This window comes from Piliocolobus tephrosceles, chromosome 5 (assembly GCF_002776525.5).
Source record: "Piliocolobus tephrosceles isolate RC106 chromosome 5, ASM277652v3, whole genome shotgun sequence".
Taxonomy (NCBI): Eukaryota; Metazoa; Chordata; class Mammalia; order Primates; family Cercopithecidae; genus Piliocolobus; species Piliocolobus tephrosceles.
The window spans coordinates 142,390,112-142,409,765 of record NC_045438.1 but is presented as its reverse complement, the minus strand read 5'-3'; the positions used below and the strand labels follow the sequence as shown (position 1 = coordinate 142,409,765).

The window sequence follows — 19,654 nt, the reverse complement described above, 5'->3', positions numbered from 1 at the left end:
GCTTGAGCCACCGCACCCGGCCAAGCCCTTCTCTCTTTAACTCTGTGTCTGAGGGGTTTTGTCTGCAGCTTGTCCTGCTACAAAATGTGTTAAATATGAGTTTTATATTACCTCATAGGTGGAAAAAGACAGGCCAAAAAAGTTGTTTTAACAACAACAAAATGCACAAATATTTATACTAACAAGACAGATATCCATTGCAGTATGACACAAGAAACAAATAATTGAATGAGACAATCAATCAATTCAGACACTTTAGGAAGTGATTCTTACAAAACATAGTGACAATTGCTGAGATATGGTAGCCTTGCAAGATTCCTTTGTTATACTAAAAATAACATTGGCAAAGACCATTTTATGATGCAGACTTCTGCTTTTTTAAAGTTTGAGGGGAAGGGGAAACATTTTTATCCTATAATGCTGAAATTTCATTTTTCTTTCTTGAGACTGAGTCTTGCTCTGTCACCCACACTAGAGTGCAGTGGTGTTATCTCGGCTCACTACAACCTCCACCTCCCAGATTCAAGCAATTCTCCTGCCTCAGATTCCCAAGAAGCTGGAACCACAGGTGTGTACCACCATGCCTGGCTAGGATAACTTTTTTTGTTTTTGGTAGAGATGGGGTTTCACCATGTTGGCCAGAGTAGTCTAGAACTGCTGACCTCAAGTGATCTGCCCGCCTCATCTTCCCAAAGTGCTGAGATTACAGGTGTGAGGTACAGCACCTGGTTTCATGCTGAGATTTCTTTCATTAGCAGTTCAAAGACCTTTCACTTTTCAAGGCACAAGGAGAGAGATTTCATGCGTTGACACTGGGAGGAAGGGGACAGACCTACTTAAAAGACTCAAAACTTCTATGACAGTAAAAGGAATGTATATCAAGTTCCTTAGGGCTGCCATAACAAAGTACCATTAACTGGGTGGCTTAGAACAAAAGATAATTATTTTCTCACAGTTATGTAGGCCAGTTGAGATCAAGGTATTATCAGGGTCAAGATCCCTCTGTAGCTTCCGGGAAAGGATTCTTTCTTGCCTGTTTCCACTTCCAGCAGCTTCCTGTGTTCCTTGGTTTGTGGCAGCATAACTCCAATCTCTGCCTCCATCTCTACCTGGCCATTGTGCCTCTGTGTCTGTGAGGATACCAGTCATTGCTTGGAGGACTCACCCTATTCCACTATAATCTCGTCTTAACCAGTTAACTCACCCTATTCCAGATGAGATCATGTTCTGAGATTAGGACAGAATATCTTTTGGGGAGATGCAATTCATCCCATAAGTGGGTGGAAAAGGATAATTAACAAGTGTTATGTGGGGATGTATTGTTTTGCATCTACGTAGTTCTCACCCTGTTTCTTTCCACAACACACATTTGTCACTCTATTCTGTATTAGGTTTACAGAGAAAAATAGATCTTCAACCACTTTCCTGGGGTGTGGATACTGCTCTTTTTTTTTGAGACAGGGTCTCATTCTGTCACCTAGACTGGTGTGCAGTAGCACTATCATGGCTCACTACAGCCTCAATGTCCCAGGCTTAAGTGATCCTCCCAGCCTCCTGAGTGGCTGGGACCACAAGTGTGTGCCACCACACCTGATTAATTTTATTTTTTAATTTTTTTGTGGAGACAGGGTCTACCTATGTTTCCCAGACTGGTCTTGAATTCTTGGACTCAAGCCATTCTCCTGTCTCAGCCTCCCAAAGTGCTGGGATTACAGGCAAGAGCCACCATGCCTGGCCTTCAACTCTTGACCTTATGAACACAGCCCTATACCTGTTCCCTTCATGCATGTGCCTATACGCTAAACCCTTTCCCAAGTGTACATGGAAATCTGAACCCCAACAAATATGGCCTAATTCTGAATTTGACTTTCCCAGGAGTAATTTGTGTCATTTCCAGCTTACTAGCCTTTGTGAGTGTTGAATTTCAGCATTTCTGTGTGCTCACAGCAGAAGGTGGAGCCAGGGTAGAGTGGCTTAAGATCAGAGAGTTTCTTCCTTACCAGTTCAGTCAACTTTTTAGACCTGGATTTATAGCTTCCTACCTGCTCTCTTGAAGGTGAAATAGTCTATTCACCTTCAGATCATTTAACCTCGGGGTCTCACTCAGCAATCTATGGCTTAAGTCTTCTAAGTCTCTTAATGTCCAAATACAATGGACAATTTTCAGGTACATCTGACAACATTTCTCTGCAGCTTTTGGCACCAATAACCACTCGATGGCTTCCAGAATATGGTTGGTCATTTCTTTTTTGTTTATATGACGAGTTTTTATCCTTCTTCTGCCTATTAAATGTGCCTGACCCCCAGTGTTCTGATTTTTACTGTTTTTCTTAAAAAAAAAAAAAAATTTAAATGCATTCTTATGAAAATATTAAAACACATACAAAAATAGAATAGACATTGATAATATATCCTAAAATTCCTATGGAAATTCAGCAGACTGAGAATAGCTGATATAGTCTTCCAAAAGAAGATCATATTTGAAGTTGAGAAAGTTCTTGAATTCAACTTACTACAAAGCTATAGTAATCAAGACAGTGTAGTCCTGACATAAAGATAGGATTACAGTCTGCGTATGGTGGCTCACACCTGTAATCCCAGCACTTTGGGAGGCTGAAGTGGACAGATCACCTAAGGTCAGGACTTCCAGACCAGCCTGACCAACATGATGAAACCCCGTCTCTACTAAAAATACAAAAATTGGCCAGGCATGGCAGCAGGTAACTGTAATCCCAGCTGCTTGGGAGGCTGAGGCAGAAGAATCGAACTCGGGAGGTGGAGGTTGCAGTGAGCCAAGATCACGCCACTGCAATCCAGCCTGGGCAACAGAGTGAGACTCCGTCAAAAAAAAAAAAAAAAAAAAAAAACATAGGATTATAGCATAATGGGATAAAATTGGGACTCCAGAAATAAACTCTCACATTTATGGTAGATTGATTTTTGATAAGTGTGCCAAAACACTTCGGTGAAAAAAGAGTCTTCTCAACAAGTGATGGTAGAACAACTGAATAACCACGTTTTTGTTCTATCTGGGGCCCTGATTCAAAAACCCAGGCAAAAATGGAGAGAAATCAGAACTCTCATACACTGCTGATAGTAGGGTAAAATGCTTACTTTGGAAAAGAATGTAGCTATTCCTCAAAAGGTTAAACAAAGTTACCATATGACCCAGCAAACCCACTCCTATATATATAACCAAAAGAAATCGAAACATAAGTCCCCAAAAGCTTGTACATAAATGTTTTTAGCAGCACTATTCCCAATAGCCATAAAGTAGAAACAAACCAATCTCCATCAGCTGATGAATGAATAAATAAAATATGTTGTGGTATGTCCTTAAAATAGATATTATTAGTCCATGAAAAGCATACATAAAAACATTATGCTAAATGAAAAAAGCCAGTCATGGCAAAGCAATATATTATATGGGTCTATGAGTACTAAATGTTCCAAATAGAAAGAAAGTAGGTTAATGATTGTCTAGGACTGGGAGGGAAGAAGGGGGAGAATGGAGGAATCTGGGAGGTGATGAATTAGGGGTACTGAAATAGGGGAACATGGTTTCTTTTGGGGGAGATAGAAAATGTTGTAAAATTTTGGTAATAGTTACACATCTCTGTAAATATACTACAATCCATTATTTTTTGAATTTTATTTTATTTATTTTATTTTATTTTTGAGACGGAGTTTCGCTCTTGTTGCCCAGGCTGGAGTGCAATGGTGCGATCTCAGCTCATCGCAACCTCCGCCTCTGGGGTTCAAGCGATTCTCCTGTCTCAGCCTCCCGAGTAGCCGGGATTACAGGCGCTTGCCACCACACCTAGCTATTTATTTATTTACTTTTTTTTTTGAGATGAAGTTTCACACTTGTCTCCCGTGCTGGTGTGTGATGGCACGATCTCAGCTCACTGCAACCTCCGCCTCCCAGGTTCAAGCGATTCTCCTGCCTCAGCCTCTCGTGTAGCTGGGATTATTACAGGTGCCTGCCACCACGCCTGGCTAATTTTTGTGTTTTTAGTAAAGATGGGGTTTCAATTCACCATGTTGGCCAGGCTGCCCTCAGGTGATCTGCCTGCCTTGGCCTCCCAAAGTGTTGGGATTACAGGCGTGAGCCACCGAGTCAGGCCAATTTTGTATTTTAAATAGATGAATTATATGGTATGCGAATTATGTGTTACCAAAAATTGAAAAAAAGGAATAGTACTATCAGCCCCAATGTGCCCACCATCAATATTCTACATTTTTCCAATGTTATTTTATCTGTTCGCCTACAGTTGAGGCTCTGATATCCTAAGTTTGATTTTCTTGAATTGCCAATATTTGTATACACACTTACAAAAATAATGCCTGTTGAATTTGCTAAATATGTAAAGGTTTGGAGCAAATCAGGTGTATTAAATTTATTTATATGGGTTGAAATGTCTAGGGCAATAATTCCCAAACTTCATTGAGGGAAGAGGAAAGCTTTTAAAATCTTGTTGCCCAGGTGGCATCCCGTACTGTTACCGGGAATTCTGCGTTGGGATGGATCCTTTAACTGAGGAGATTATTAGAGCCGGAGCTCTGAACTAGCAATCTCAGTTCTTGTGATAATGAGCAAAGAACTACAAACTAACACCAAAATGCAAGTTTAAAGCGAAGTTTATTGAAGCATAATAATACTCTCACAGAGGGAGAGCGGGCTGATTTCTGCAAAGTGAAATCGGCACCTCTTTACAGAGCTTAAGATGCTTTTATCGGGTTTGTGGGGAGGAGTTGAGGTTTGGGCTGTATCTGAGTGACAGGATGATGTTATGTGATTGAATTTTATAGCTATATAAACTAAAATTAAACTGCGCGCGTTCTTACCTATAATTCATTAAGAAAAGCCTCCCAGGGATGGGGTCAAAACTGTATGTAAATTCTATTATAATGATGGTCATGGGTAATATAATGAAGGACAGGGTTTTGTGTTATTGGGTATGTGCCACTTTAGGGAATTTCCACCTGTACCCTCCTTTCTCTTTCTCTAGGATATTTTGGCCACAGACTTCATCATAAACTCCATCCCTTAGGGTGGCGTTAAGGTAGTCTTGGGCCTGAACTTAGGTGGGCCAGTGGCTGTCTTAGTGACAGCCTTTCCGCTCTCTTCTGTCATCCCCTCCCAGCTGCTAATGTCTAACTACCTAACAACTACCCATTAAATCAGTGTATCTGGGGTTAGGAGCAGGCCTCAATATGTTTAATCATTTTCCAAGTCATCCCAATACTGTAAAGTTTGTGAAAAACTTGTCAGATAATTCAGTTACGAAGGCTGTGGAAGGTGTTTCAGTAGGATCTAATTGGTTAACGTTATGATTTAATTAATTTGAATCAAAATCAAAATGAAAAAGCTTTATATTTCTAAATCAAATAAGACATAAGTTGGTCTAAGGTCGAGATACAATTTTTAAATGTATAATTGAATTTTGAAAATAATAAATATTTAAATATCTAAAGCTTCCATCAGAACATTGTGAAGATACTTTCCCCAATCAGCAACACCCCTTCAGGATTTAAAAACCAAGGGGGACACTGGATCACCTAGAGTTTCACAAGCAGACACCTTCTGCTGTAGGAGAGAGAGAATTAAAGTTCTGAAGACCTATTGCTTTTCACCAGGAAGTTTTACTGGGCATCTCCTGAGCCTAGGCAATAGCTGTAGGGTGACTTCTGGAGCCATCGCCGTTTCCCCGCCCCACCAAAGAAGCGGAGACTTAACGGGGACGTGCGGTCAGAGCTAGGGAAATGGGCCCGCGAGCCAGGCCGGCGCTTCTGCTCCTGATGCTTTTGCAGACCGCGGTCCTGCAGGGGCGCTTGCTGCGTGAGTCCAAGGGCTGCGGGCCAACGAGGGGCGCGGCGGGGGTGGAAAAATCGAAACTAGCTTTTCTTTGCGGTTGGGAGTTTGCTAACTTTGGAGGACCTGCTCAGCCCTATCCGTAGTCCCCTCACCCTACTTTCTGCGTCCAGACCCCGGGAGGGAATGCCTGCCACTGAGCTGCATATGGGGGTCCCTCGCCCCAGGACCTGTCCCCTCCCCCGGCTGTCCCGGCTCTTCGGAGTGACTTTTGGAACCGCCCACTCCCTTCCCCCAACCAGAATGCTTTTAAATAAATCTCGTAGTTCCTCACTTGAGCTGAGGTAAGCCTGGGGTTCCTTGGACCTGGATCTCGGGTTTATTTCCAATGTCAGCTGTGCAGTTTTTTCCCCAGTCATCTCCAAACAGGAAGTTCTTCCCTGCATGCTTGCCGAGAAGGCTGAGCGAACCCACAAGCAGGATCCGCACGGGGGTTTCCACCTCGGCACGAATGCGCTGGGTGGTGGGGGCGCGGAAGAGTGGGGCTGGGGATCTGAATTCTTCACCATTCCACCCACTTTTGGTGAGACCTGGGGTGGAGGTCTCTGGGGTGGGAGGCTTCTGAGAGAGGCCTACCTCGGGCCTTTCCCCACTCTTGGCAATTGTTCTTTTGCCTGGAAAATTGAGTATATGTTAGTTTTCAACGTTTGAACTGAACAGTTCTCTTTTCAGCCAGGCTTTATTGATTCGCAGTGTGCTGTGTAATTAAGAGGCCTCTAAAGAACGTCAAAGTACTGATAATGAACATGTAAGCAATGCACTCAGTTGTAAGTTACATTCATATCTGATCCTACTTGATTTTCACTAGGCATAGGGAGGTAGGAGCTAATAATATGTTTATTTACTAGAAGTTAACTGGAATTCAGATTAAATAACTCTTTTCAGGTTACAAAGTATATAAGTAATCAGGTTTTCTGATATTATTTCAAGTACTATAGCTGCTTCTAATCTTAGTTGAGAGTGATTTTGCCCTGTAGTCTAGCACAGTGTTCTGTGGGTCACATGCCGGCCTCAGCACAGCACTTTGAGTTTTGGTACTATGTGTATCTACATTTTACACATGACAAGAATGAGGCATGCACGGCCTGCTTCCTGGCAAGTTTATTCAATAGTACACTGGGCTTTGGTGGCAGAGCTCATGTCTCCACTTCATAGCTATGATTCTTAAACATCACACTGCATTAGAAGCTGAATAATAAAATTTCAGGTTGAGCAGAAATATTCATTGTTTACAAGTGTAAATGAGTCCCAACCATGTGTTGCACTGTTCAAAGCCCAAGGGAGAGAGCAGGGAAACAAGTCTTTACCCTTTGATATTTTGCATTCTAGTGGGAGAGATGACAATAAGCAAATGAGCAGAAAGATATGCAACATCAGGAAACGATGGGTGTTGTGAGAAGCAGAGAAGTCAGGACAAGTCACTCTGGGGCTGACACTTGAGCAGAGACATGAAGGAAATAAGAATGATATTGACTGGGAGCAGTATTTCCCAGGAAAACTGAGTGGGCCTGGCAAGTTGGATTAAAAAGTGGGTTTTCTCAGCACTACTCGTGTGTGTGTGTGTGTTGGGGGTGGGAACAGGGACTACCATCTGCATGTAGCATGTCCAGCAGTATCCTGTCATCTCTACTCACTTGGTGCTAGGAGCACTCATCCTCCCTACTCACTAGGTGCTAGGAGCACTCCCCCAGTCTTGACAACCAAAAATGTCTCTAAACTTTGCCACATGTCACCTAGGAGACAAACTCCTGGTTAAGAAGCTCGGGTTGAAAAAAAAAAAAGTGCTGAGGGTTAGAGGCCAAGAAGTAGGTAATGGGGTCAGAAGAGGAGCCGCAAACAAGGTTGTGCAGGTGCCTGTAGGCTGTGGTGTGAATTCTAGCCAAGGAGTAACTGTGATCTGTCGCAGACTTTAAAAAGATTGCTCTGGCTACTATGTGGAAAGCAGAATGAAGGGAGCAACAGTAAAAGCAGGGAGCCCATCCAGGAAGCTGTTACACAGTCCACACAAGAGATGGTGGAGTGGGCTGGGTGGGAACATAAAAGGGAGTGAGAAACCGTTGTCTCCTGAATATATTCTGAAGGAAGTTGATGAAGGATTCTATGTTGTGTGAGAGAAAGAGAAGAATTAGCTGGGTGTGGTAGCTCATGCCAAGGAGGAGGCCAAGGAGAGCAGATTTTTGAGCTCAGGTGTTCAAGATCAGCCTAGGCAACATGGCAAAACCCCTTCTCTACAAAAAATACAAAAATTAGCCGGGTGTGGTGGCATGCACCTGTGATCCTAGCTACTAGGGAGGCTGAGGTGTGGGGGATTGCTTGAGCCCAGGAAGTTGAGGCTGCAGTGAGCCATGATTGTGCCACTATACTTCAGCCTACATGACAGAGCAAGATCCTGTCTCCCCCCACCCCCTGAAAAAAGAGAAGAGTTAAAGTTGACTTTGTTCTTTATTTTAATTTTATTGACCTGAGCAGTGAGGTAATTGGCAATGCCATTTCTGAGATGGTGAAGGCAGAGGAAAGAGCAGTTTGGGGTAAATCAAGGATCTGGATTTGGACATCCTAAGTTTGAGATTCCAGTCAGGCATCCAAGTAGTGAGGCCATATAGGCAGTTCAGTGTAAGAATTCAGGGCCAAGGCTGGGCACAGTGGCTCACTCCTGCAATCTCAGCACTTTGGGAGGCTGAGGCAGGCAGATCACTTGAAGTCAGGAGTTTGAGACAAGCTTGGCTAACATGGTGAAACCCCATGTCTACTAAAAATACAAAAATTAGCCTGGTGTGGTGGCACATGCCTATAGTCCCAGGTTTTTAGGAGGCTTAGGCAGGAGAATCCCTTGAATCCAGGAGGTGCAGGTTGCAGTGAGCTAAGATTGTGCCACTGCACTCCAGCCTGGGCAATAGAGTGAGACTCAGTCTTAAAAAAAAAAAAAAAAAAAAAACAAAAACAAAAACAAACAAACCTTTATGAATTCCTCAGGATTTGGGTCTAATTTGCTCTGAGCACCAATTCCTGAGTTCAACTACCATAGCTAGAGACATCTTAACATTTTCTAGAATCCACCAGCTTTAGTGGAGTCTGTCTAATCATGAGTATTGGAATAGGGTCTGGGGGCAGTGAGGGGATGGCAGCCACGTGTGGCAGAGAAAGGCACACAAAGAGAGAGCAGCCAGGACTGTCAAATGGAAGAAAGATGGGACTGCAACTCACCCTTCACAATAGAGGACCAGACACAACTGATAGTATGAGTTGATGCAGGTGTGTGGAGCCTCAACAGCTCCCCTCCTACTGCACATGGTGAAGGCCTGTTGCTCTGTCTCCAGGTTCACACTCTCTCCACTACCTCTTCATGGGTTCCTCAGAGCAGGACCTTGGTCTTTCCCTGTTTGAAGCTTTGGGCTATGTGGATGACCAGCTGTTCGTGTTCTATGATCATGAGAGTCGCCGTGTGGAGCCCCGAACTCCATGGGTTTCCGGTAGAACTTCAAGCCAGATGTGGCTGGAGCTGAGTCAGAGTCTGAAAGGGTGGGATCACATGTTCACTGTTGACTTCTGGACTATTATGGAAAATCACAACCACAGCAAGGGTATGTGGAGAGGGGGCCTCACCTTCTGGAGGTTGTCAGAGCTTTTCATCTTTTCATGAATCTTGAAGGAAACAGCTGGAAATCTGCTGTCTTGTGGGAGCAGGGAAGAGGGAAAGAATTTACTTCCTGAGATCATTTGGTCCTTGGGGATGGTGGAAATAGGGACCTACTCCTTTGGTTGCAGTAACAAGGCTGGGGATTTTTCCAGAGTCCCACACCCTGCAGGTCATCCTGGGCTGCAAAATGCAAGAGGACAACAGTACCGAGGGCTTCTGGAAGTACGGGTACGATGGGCAGGACCACCTTGAATTCTGCCCTGACACGCTGGATTGGAGAGCAGCAGAACCCAGGGCCTGGCCCACCAAGCTGGAGTGGGAAAGGCACAAGATTCGGGCCAGGCAGAACAGGGCCTACCTCGAGAGGGACTGCCCTGCGCAGCTGCAGCAGTTGCTGGAGCTGGGGAGAGGTGTTTTCGACTGGCCAGGTATGGTGGAAACGCACTTCTGCCCCCATACTCTAGTGGCAGAGTGGAGGAGGATGTAGGGCATGGAATCCCTGGTTGGAGTTTCAGAGGTGGCTGAGGTTGTGTGCCTCTCCAAATTCTGGGAAGGGACTTTCTCAATCCTGGAGTCTCTACTTTATAATTGAAATGTATGAGGCAACCACAAGTCATGGGTTTAATTTCTTTTCTCCATTCATAGGGCTTAAAGGGAAGTGTCTGCAGCCCTTGCTTTTTATTTAACCAATAATCCTTTGTATATGTATACCTGTTAAGAATTCAGAAATGTCAAGGCCAGGCGCAGTGACTCACCCCTGTAATCCCAGCAATTGAAGGCTAAGGCAGCTGGATCACGAGGTCAGGAGTTTGAGACCAGCCTGACCAACATGGTGAAACCCGTTTCTAAAAAAATACAAAAATTAGCTGGGCGCAGTTATGCACGCCTGTAGTCCCAGCTAATTGGGAGGCTGAGGAAGGAGAATCACTTGAACCCGGGAAGCAGAGGTTGCACTGAGCTGAGATTGCACAACCGCACTCCAGCCTAGGCAACAGAGTGAGACTCCATCTTAAAAAAAAAAAAAAAGAAAAGAAAAAAGAAAAGAGAGAATTCAGAGATGTCAGCTATCATATGAATACCAGGACAAAATATCAAGTGAGGCCACTTACCGGAGTAGCAGAATGCTTTAGGTTAAAAGTTTCTTTCACAGAACATAGCAATAATCACTGAAGCTACCTATTTTACAAGGCTCCTTCTTATAACAATGCCTCCTAGGTTGACCCAGGTGAAACTAACCATCTATATTCAATAGTTTTCAATGCACATAAAGGGCAATTTTATCTATCAGAACAAAGAACATAGGTAACTGATATGTATATTTACATGTTAGGAGAACAAGCTGATCTGACTGCGCTCCAAGTGACACTGTGTTATAGCCCAATCTTAGGACACAAAATGGTGTCTCTCCTGTAGCTTGTTTTTTTTCTGAAAGGGAATTTCCTTCCTCCAACCTATAGAAGGAAGTGAAAGTTCCAATCTTCCTGGCAAGGGTAAACAGATTCCCTTTCCTCATCCTTCCTCTTTCCTGTCAAGTGCCTCCTTTGGTGAAGGTGACACATCATGTGACCTCTTCAGTGACCACTCTACGGTGTCGGGCCCTGAACTACTACCCCCAGAACATCACCATGAAGTGGCTGAAGGATAGGCAGCCAATGGATGCCAAGGAGGTCGAACCTAAAGACGTATTGCCCAATGGGGATGGGACCTACCAGGGCTGGATAACTTTGACTGTACCCCCAGGGGAAGAACAGAGATATACTTGCCAAGTGGAGCACCCAGGCCTGGATCAGCCCCTCCTTGCTATCTGGGGTATGTGACTGATGAGAGCCAGGAGCTGAGAAAATCTACTGGGGGTTGAGAGGAGTGCCTGAGGGGGTAATTATGGCAGTGAGACAAGGATCTGCTCTTTGTTAGGGGGTGGGCTGGGGGTGGCAATCGAAGGCTTTAACTTGCTTTTTCTGTTTTAGAGCCCTCACCATCTGGAACCCTAGTCATTGGAGTCATCAGTGGAATTGCTGTTTTTGTCATCATCTTGTTCATTGGAATTTTGTTCATAATATTAAGGAAGAGGCAGACTTCAAGTGAGTAGGAACAAGGAGAAGTCTCTTAGTATCTCTGCCCCAGAGCACAGTGGGAAGAGGGGCAGAGGGGATCTGACATCCATGGGAAACATTTTTCTTGTTTATATTCTTTGGGGACACCAGTAGCTCCTTGGGAGACAGAAAATAATGGTTCTCCCTAGAATGAAAGTCTCTAATTCAACAAACATCTTCAGAGCACCTACTATTTTGCAAGAGCTGTTTAAGGTAGTGCAGGGGCTTTGAGGTTGAGAAGTCACTGTGGCTATTCTCAGAACCCAAATCTGGTAGAGAATGAAAATGATAGCAAGTGAATGTAGTTAAAGAAGACCCCATGAGGTCCTAAAGCAGGCAGGAAGCCAATGCTTAGGGTGTCAAAGGAAGGAATGATCACATTCAGCTGGGGATCAAGAAAGCCTTCTGGATCTTGAAAGAGAAGCTTGATTCCATTAGGTGAGGTTGAAGATGATGGGAGGTCTACACAGACGGAAAAACCATGCCAAGTGGGAGAGTATAAGGTGTACTGGGAGGTTAGAACTAATTACTCTACCTTAACCCCGAGTTTGCATAGCTATCGCTCACCAATTATGCATTTCTACTCCCTGAACATCTGTGGTGTGGAGAAAAGAGAGGCAGAAAGAAGCCAGCTCATGCAGAGTCCGAGGGTCTTTTGGGATACTGGGTTATGATCACTGGAGTGTCACTGAAGGATCCTAAGAAAGGAGGACTATGATCTCCCTTATATGGTGAATGTGTTGTTAAGAAGTTAGATAGGAGGTGAGGAGACCAGTTAGAAAGCCAATAAGCATTTCCAGATGAGAGATAATGGTTCTTGAAATCCAGTAGTGCCCAGGTCTAAATTGAGATGGGTGAATGAGGAAAATAAGGAACAGAGAAGAGGCAAGATGATGCCTAGGTTTGTGATGCCTCTTTCCTGGGTCTCTTGTCTCCACAGGAGGAGTCATGGGACACTACGTCTTAGCTGAACGTGAGTGACACGCAGCCTGCAGACTCATCATGGGAAGGACACAAAACTAGAGACTCAAAAAGGGAGTGCACTTACTGAACTCTTCATGTTTCAGGACAGAGTTAAACCTAAACATAGAAATTGCCTGAAGAACTCCTTGCTTTTAGCTTTCTCTGTTCATTTCCTCAAAAAGATTTCCTCATTTAGGTTTCTGATTCCTGCACGCCAGTGATCCCCAGCTGTGACTTCTCCCCTGGAACTGCCTCTCATGAACCTCAAGCTGCATCTAGAGGCTTCCTTCATTTCCTCCATCACCTCCGACACATACACCTATGTCATTTCATTTCCTATTTTTGGAAGAGGACTCCTTACATTTGGGGGACTTACATGATTCATTTTAACATCTCAGAAAAGCTTTGAATCCTGGGACATGGCTAGTCATAACCTTACCAGAATTTTACATATGTATCTAGGCATTTTCTGGACCTGTTCTACTTTTCCTTTGAATCATCCCTCTGTGTTACCCAGTAACTCATCCATCACCAAGCCATGGGAATTCTTCCATCTGATTGTTATGTGAATTGTAGGCTGTACACTGCACGAATGGAAGAGGCACCTTTCCCAGAAAAAGCATCATGGCTGTCTGTGGGTATTATGATGGGTGTTTTTAGCAGGTAGGAGGCAAATATCTTGAAAGGGGTTGCGAAGAAGTGTCTTTTTCTAATTGGTATGAAGGTGTCATACAGGTTTGCAAAGTTTAATGGTGACTTCATTTGGAATGCTACTCTAGTATTCCAGACCTGAAGTATAACAATAATTTTCTCCCTGATCTCTCCTTGTTCTGATAATGAAAATTATAAGGATGATGATAATGATGATAAAAGCACTTACTTTGTGTCCCACTCTTCTGAGCACCTACTTACATGCATTATTGCATGCAATTCTTACAATAATTCTATGAGATAGGCACTATTATCTCAATTTCTTTTTTAGATGAAGAAAGTGAGGTAGGCCAGGCACGGTGGCTCACGCCTATAATCCCAGCACTTTGAGAGGCTGAGGCGGGTGGATCACAAGGTCAGGAGATCCAGACCATCATGGCTAACACGATGAAACCCCATCTCTACTAAAAATACAAAAAATTAGCCGGGCATGGTGGCCGGCACATGTAGTCCCAGCTACTGGGGAGGCTGAGGCAGGAGAATGGCGTGAACTCGGGAGGTGGAGCTTGCAGTGAGCGGAGATCGTGCCACTGTACCCCAGCCTGAGTGATAGAGTGAGACTCCATCTCAAAAAAAAAAAAAAAAAGGAAAGAAAAACGAAAATATAGAGTATCTCACAGCTTGCCAGTGATAAAAACAGGTTTCAAACTCAGTCAATCTGACCGTATGATACATCTCAAACACCACTACATTCAGGTAGTTTAGATGCCTAGAGTAAATAGAGATGGAAGGAGATGGCTATTCTATTGTCTCATTGTGTTTCTTCTGAGTGAGCTTGAATCACATAAAGGGAAACAGCAGAAAACAACCAGCTGATCCTCAGCTGTCATGTTTCCTTTAAAAGTCCCCAAGGGAAGGTCCTGGAATGTGACTCCTTTGCTCCTCTGTTACTCTCTTTGGCATTCATTTCTTTGGACCTACGCAAGGACTGTAATTGGTGGGGACAGCTAGTGGCCCTGCTGGGCTTCACACACACTATCCTCCCTAGGCCAGTGCCTCTGGAGTCAGAACTCTGGTGGTATTTCCCTCGATGAACTGGAGTAAGCTCTCTCATTTTGAGATGATAAAATGGAAGCCACCAAGTGGCTTAGAGGATGCCCAGGCCCTGTCATGGGGCCACTGGGGTTCCAGTGCACATTAAAAAAAAAAAAAAAAATCTAAGCAGGACACTCAGGAATTGCTAGAGTCTGGGAAATCAGTTCACCATGTTCAAAAGAGTCTTTTTTTCTTTTCTTTTCTTTTTTTTTTTTTTGAGACCCTATTGCGCAAACTGGAGTGCAACAGCGTGATCTCAGCTCACTGTAACCTCTGCCTCCCAGGTTTAAGAGATTCTCCTGCCTCAGCCTCACGAGTAGCTGGGATTATAGGCATGCACCACCATGCCCGGCTAATTTTTGTATTTTTAGTAGAGACGAGGTTTCACCATGTTGGCCAGGCTGGTCTCGAACTCCTGATCTCGTGATCTGCCCGCCTCGGCCTCCGAAAGTGTTGGGATTACATGTATGAGTCACCCTGCCTGACCATCAAAAGAGACTTAATATATATATCCAGATGACATGTGTTTACTTTATGTTGCATTTGGCTGCATAAATGTGGTACAAGCATTCTGTCTTGAAGGGCAGGTGCTTCAGGATACCATGCACAGCTCAGAAGTATCTTTTGTAGGCATTAAATTTTAGCAAAGATATCTCATCTCTTCTTTTAAACCATTTTCTTTTTTGCTGGTTAGAAAAGTTATGTAGAAAAAAGGAAATGTCATTTATGCTCATTGTAGAAAAGCTAAAAAATGAATACAATTAAAGCTGTTATTTAATTAGCCAGTGATAAACTATTAAAAACTTGTCTATTACCTGTTAGTATTATTGTTGCATTAAAAATGCATATACTTTAATAAATGTACATTGTATTTGCACACTGCATGATTTTATTGATGTTCTTGTTCATCTTGTGTATATACTTAATTGCTTTGTCATTTTGAGACATCTATTTTGCTTCTAATTTCTTTACATATTGTCTTATGGAATATTTTCATTCAACTGTGTTAGCCGAATTAATTGTTTTTCTTCACACTAGGGACATTGTCATCTAAGTTGTAAGACATTGGTTATTTTACCAACAAACCATTCTGGAAGCATATGACAAATTCTTTCTCTCTTAATAGGGTACTATACTGAAAGCAGACTGCTATAAGGCTTCACTTACTCTTCTACCTCATAAAGAATATGTTACAATTAATTAATTAAGCAAGCATTTGTTTTATATTGGTTTTATTTCACCTGGGCTGAGATTACAAGAAACACCCCAGTCTTCATAGTAACACATTTTGGTAACACATTTACTAAACATCAGCAACTGTGGCCTGTTAATTTTTTAATAGAAATTTTAAGTCCTCATTTTCTTTCAGTGTTTTTTAAGCTTAATTTTTCTGGCTTTATTCATAAATTCTTAAGGTCAACTACATTTGAAATATCAAGGACCTCATTTAAAATTCTTTCCTACTCACCTCTGGCAAAACCATTCATAGACCATGGGGGTAAAGAGAAGTGTGACACCTGGTGGCCACAAGTAAACATACCAAACATACCACGGTGGTCTGGTGACCAGAGATGCAGAGCTGAGGGTTTTCCTGAGGGTAAAGGAATAAACAGTGGGTGAAGGGATGTGCACTAGAAATCACTTGTAGAGAAAAGCCCCTGAAAATTTCAGAAAACAAACAAGAAACTACTTACCAGCTACTTGAATTGCTGTAATCACAGGCCATTGCTGAGCTGCCTGAACTGGGAACACAACAGAAGGAAAACAAACCACTCTGATAATAATTGAGTCAAGTACAGCAGGTGATTGAGGTCTGCTGAGAGGTACAGGCCAAAATGCTTATGTTGTATTATAATAATGTCATCTTATAGTACTGTCAGTATTGTATAAAACATTCTTCACAAACTCACACACATTTAAAAACAAAACACTGTCTCTAAAATCCCCAAATTTCTCATAAGCTATCAGTTTTAAACTAACATTTTTCAAACCACAATCTGATTTAACCATGACCATCACTTAAATATTACTGACTTTCAAATTAAAGATTTTCACATACAGGCTGATATTTTTAATTGTGATTCTCTCTGTGGGCTTTGGGTATAATGTGTTCTTTTCCTTTTTTGCATCGGTGATTAACTTCTACACTCTAACATGTAGAATTTTAATACAATATTAAAGTATTTTGTATGACAATTTTATTTGAAAGCCTAGGATGCCTTGGCATCCTGCATACATTTATTACTTGATATGCATGCATTCTGGTATCTCAAGCATTCTATTTCTGAGTAATTGTTTAAGGTGTAGAAGAGATAGATATGGCAGATTTGGGGTGGATACTTATATATTTTCTATTTTTTGGATGAATGAATTTGTATATTAAAACTTTTCCATAGCAGAAATATTTTCAAAAACTTTTTTTTTTTCCAGTATGGATTGAAGGCCCTGATTTCACCACAGTGCAATATATCAATGTAGCAAAATTGTACTTGTACCCCATGAATATATATAATTAAAAAAAACTATTTTTTTCCAGCCAATTATTATTGTTTACTAGATATTAGGCTCTATTCTGAATTTTAATTTAATTCCTCCAAAGAATCTTATGAGATAGGTAGGAATAATTGCTTCTATTCTGTTATCCTTATGTTGCTGTTATGAAACCAAGGCACGGAAAGGTTAGTTAACTTACTGAAGAAAATGATTGTGCTGCATTTTCATTCTAGCCATTCTGGAATAACAACTACACAACCTTGTCTGAGCCAAGGAAACATATGGTGTGGCAACTGTTACCATCTTTTTAGGAATAGCAGCACTCCTAATGTTTGCTGCAGGGAAAAAGGAATCTCAGAATTTGCCTGATCCCTATAATTTTTTTCCTAAATATTTTGAAATATCTTTTAGATGTATTTTAAAATTTAAGGATGTTTTGTTCCATTCATACAGAATTTGTTTTTTTTTTTTCTTTCTTGAGACAGAGTCTCACTCTGTCACCCAGGCTGGAATGCAGTGGCATGATCTCAGCTCACTGCAACCTCTGCCTACTGGGTTCAAGCGATTTTACTGCCTCAGCCTCCTAAGCAGCTGAGACTACAGGCACACACCACCATACACGCCTAATTTTTTTTGTAATTTTAGTAGAGATGGAGTTTCACCATGTTGGCCAGGCTGGTCTCAAACTCCTGATCTCAAATAAGCCGCCCTCCTTGGCCTCCCAAAGTGCTGGTATTACAGGTGTGAGCCACTGCTCCCGGCCAAATTTTTAACTTGTTTTGTTATTGTTAAGACAGGGTCTTAGTCTGACACCAAGGCTGGCATGCAGTAGTGTGACCATGGCTCACTGCAGTCTCAACCTCCTGAGCTCAAGCGATCCTCCCACCTCAGCCTCCCGAGTAGCTGGGACCACCACGCCTGGCTCATGTCTTTCTATTATTTATTGAAACGAGTTCTGGCTATGTTGCCCAGGCTGGTCTTGAACTCCAGAGCCCCGGCGATCCACGCACCTCAGTGTCCAAAAGGTTTATCAGGTCTGAGACACCGTCCCTGGCCAGATTTCTAACTTTTTTTTTTTTTTTTTTTTTTTTTTTGTTGAGACGGAGTCTCGCTCTATCACCCAAGCTGGAGTGCAGTGGCCGGATCTCAGCTCACTGCAAGCTCCGCCTCCCGGGTTCCCGCCATACTCCTGCCTCAGCCTCCTGAGTAGCTGGGACTACAGGCGCCCGCCACCTCGCCCGGCTAGATTTTTGTTATTTTTTTTTTTAGTAGAGACGGGGTTTCACCGTGTTAGCCAGGATGGTCTCGATCTCCTGACCTCGTGATCCGCCCGTCTCGGCCTCCCAAAGTGCTGGGATTACAGGCTTGAGCCACCGCGCCCGGCCCAGATTTCTAACTTTTGAATTCACATATTCATTTATTCTCTTTATCATTCAGGAAGAAATGTGGGGATGGGTAGCCTTGAAGCATCATCCACCAAGTTATTTTACACACCAGATTTAGATACAAAGTATTTTTTTATTTTTATTTTTTAAATCAAATTCTAACTTTTACTCTGAAGATACTAAAAAGAATTTTGGAGTCTTTAATTCATACTTTGGGGCAGAGGAATAAGTACCAATATTTGTATAACTTTCAGTGCAAGTCACGTAAGCTAACGTTAGTCTATTGAGTTAAATATCCTTGATTTATTCCTTAAACTGAGTCACCACATCGGCACTTTTTTTTTTTTTTTTTTTTTTTTCAGACGGAGCCTTGCCTTGTTGCCTAGGCTGGAATGCAGTGGCGCGATCTTGGCTCACTGCAACCTCCGCCTCCCGGGTTCAAGCAATTCTTCTGCCCCAGCCTCACAGATAGGTGGGACCACAGGCACACGCCACCACTCCCGGCTAAATTTTGTATTTTTAGTAGAGACGCGGTTTCACCATTTTGGTCAGGCTGGTCTCAAATTCCTGACCTCGTGATCCGCCTACTCCGGCCTCCCAAAGTGCTGGGATTGCAGGCATGAGCCACCGCGCCCGGCCGAATGGCACTTTCATAAAACAGTAAATAACCAACTTCACTACTGCCCCAAGAGATTTACTATGTATATGAAGGCACCTGTTTTAAGTATGAGTATAATGTTACACAAAGAAGTGTAAATTTGGGTTCACAATTTCATCATTAAAACAAATGTAAAATACTTTGTGTTTTCTGTGTGCTATTAAGGAAGTATTCAAGGGAATTTTGAAAATCATATTTAATTACTATCATGTTTGTAAAATTTTTGAAACAAATATTTAAGAGAGGATAATGTTAAAAATTATCTTTCCAGCCAAACCTGATGGCTCACGCCAGTAATCCTAGCATTTGTGGAGGACAAGGTGGGCAGATCCCTTAAGCCCAGGAGTTCAAGACCAGCCTGGACAATATAGGGAAAGCCCATGTCTACCAAATACACAAAATTAGTCAGGTATGGTCGTGCACAACTGTAGTCCCAGCTACTTAGGAGGCTGAGGTGGGAAGATCACTTGAGCTCGGGGAAGTGTAGCTACCATGAGCCATCATGGTGCCACTGCATTCCGGTCTGGGAAAACAAAAACAAAACAAAACAAAGAAACAAGAAAAGAAAAAGAAAAGAAATTTTCTGTCGAAATATCTTTATTTTTAACAAATCAAAATGTATTAATACTGTTTATGGGAGAGTGCCCACACAAGTACAGCAAGCCTAGGAAGTTCAAGTTAAGAAACCTTTTAGTAAAATAATTTAAACTGAAAAGAAAAAGCAGAGATTTTCTCCTAGAAGAGTAAAGAGTGGAGGTAAAAGAAAAACCCAGCAGAGACATAGGTTATGCTACAGAACCAAAG

At 42.6% G+C, this 19,654-nt stretch overlaps 2 protein-coding genes across 3 annotated transcripts in view; one reads left to right on the top strand and one right to left on the bottom strand.

The window, feature by feature from the left end:
* LOC111541062 overlaps positions 1 to 19,654 on the bottom strand; it is a 166,208-nt gene that overhangs the window by 59,030 nt on the left and 87,524 nt on the right. The gene's annotated exons all lie outside the window — the stretch shown is intronic.
* On the top strand, positions 5,554 to 12,717 carry HFE (homeostatic iron regulator). 2 transcript variants are annotated; one of them, XM_023209695.1, is made up of 6 exons: positions 5,554 to 5,842; positions 9,193 to 9,456; positions 9,665 to 9,940; positions 11,046 to 11,321; positions 11,480 to 11,593; positions 12,546 to 12,717. In XM_023209695.1, exons 1-6 carry the CDS (start codon positions 5,767 to 5,769, stop codon positions 12,584 to 12,586), a joined length of 1,047 nt encoding a protein of 348 aa, XP_023065463.1. In that variant the 5' UTR covers positions 5,554 to 5,766; the 3' UTR covers positions 12,587 to 12,717. The 2 variants fall into 2 exon arrangements, with proteins under 2 accessions (XP_023065463.1, XP_023065464.1); XM_023209696.1 differs by lacking the exon at positions 9,193 to 9,456 and having other exon boundaries at positions 12,546 to 12,706.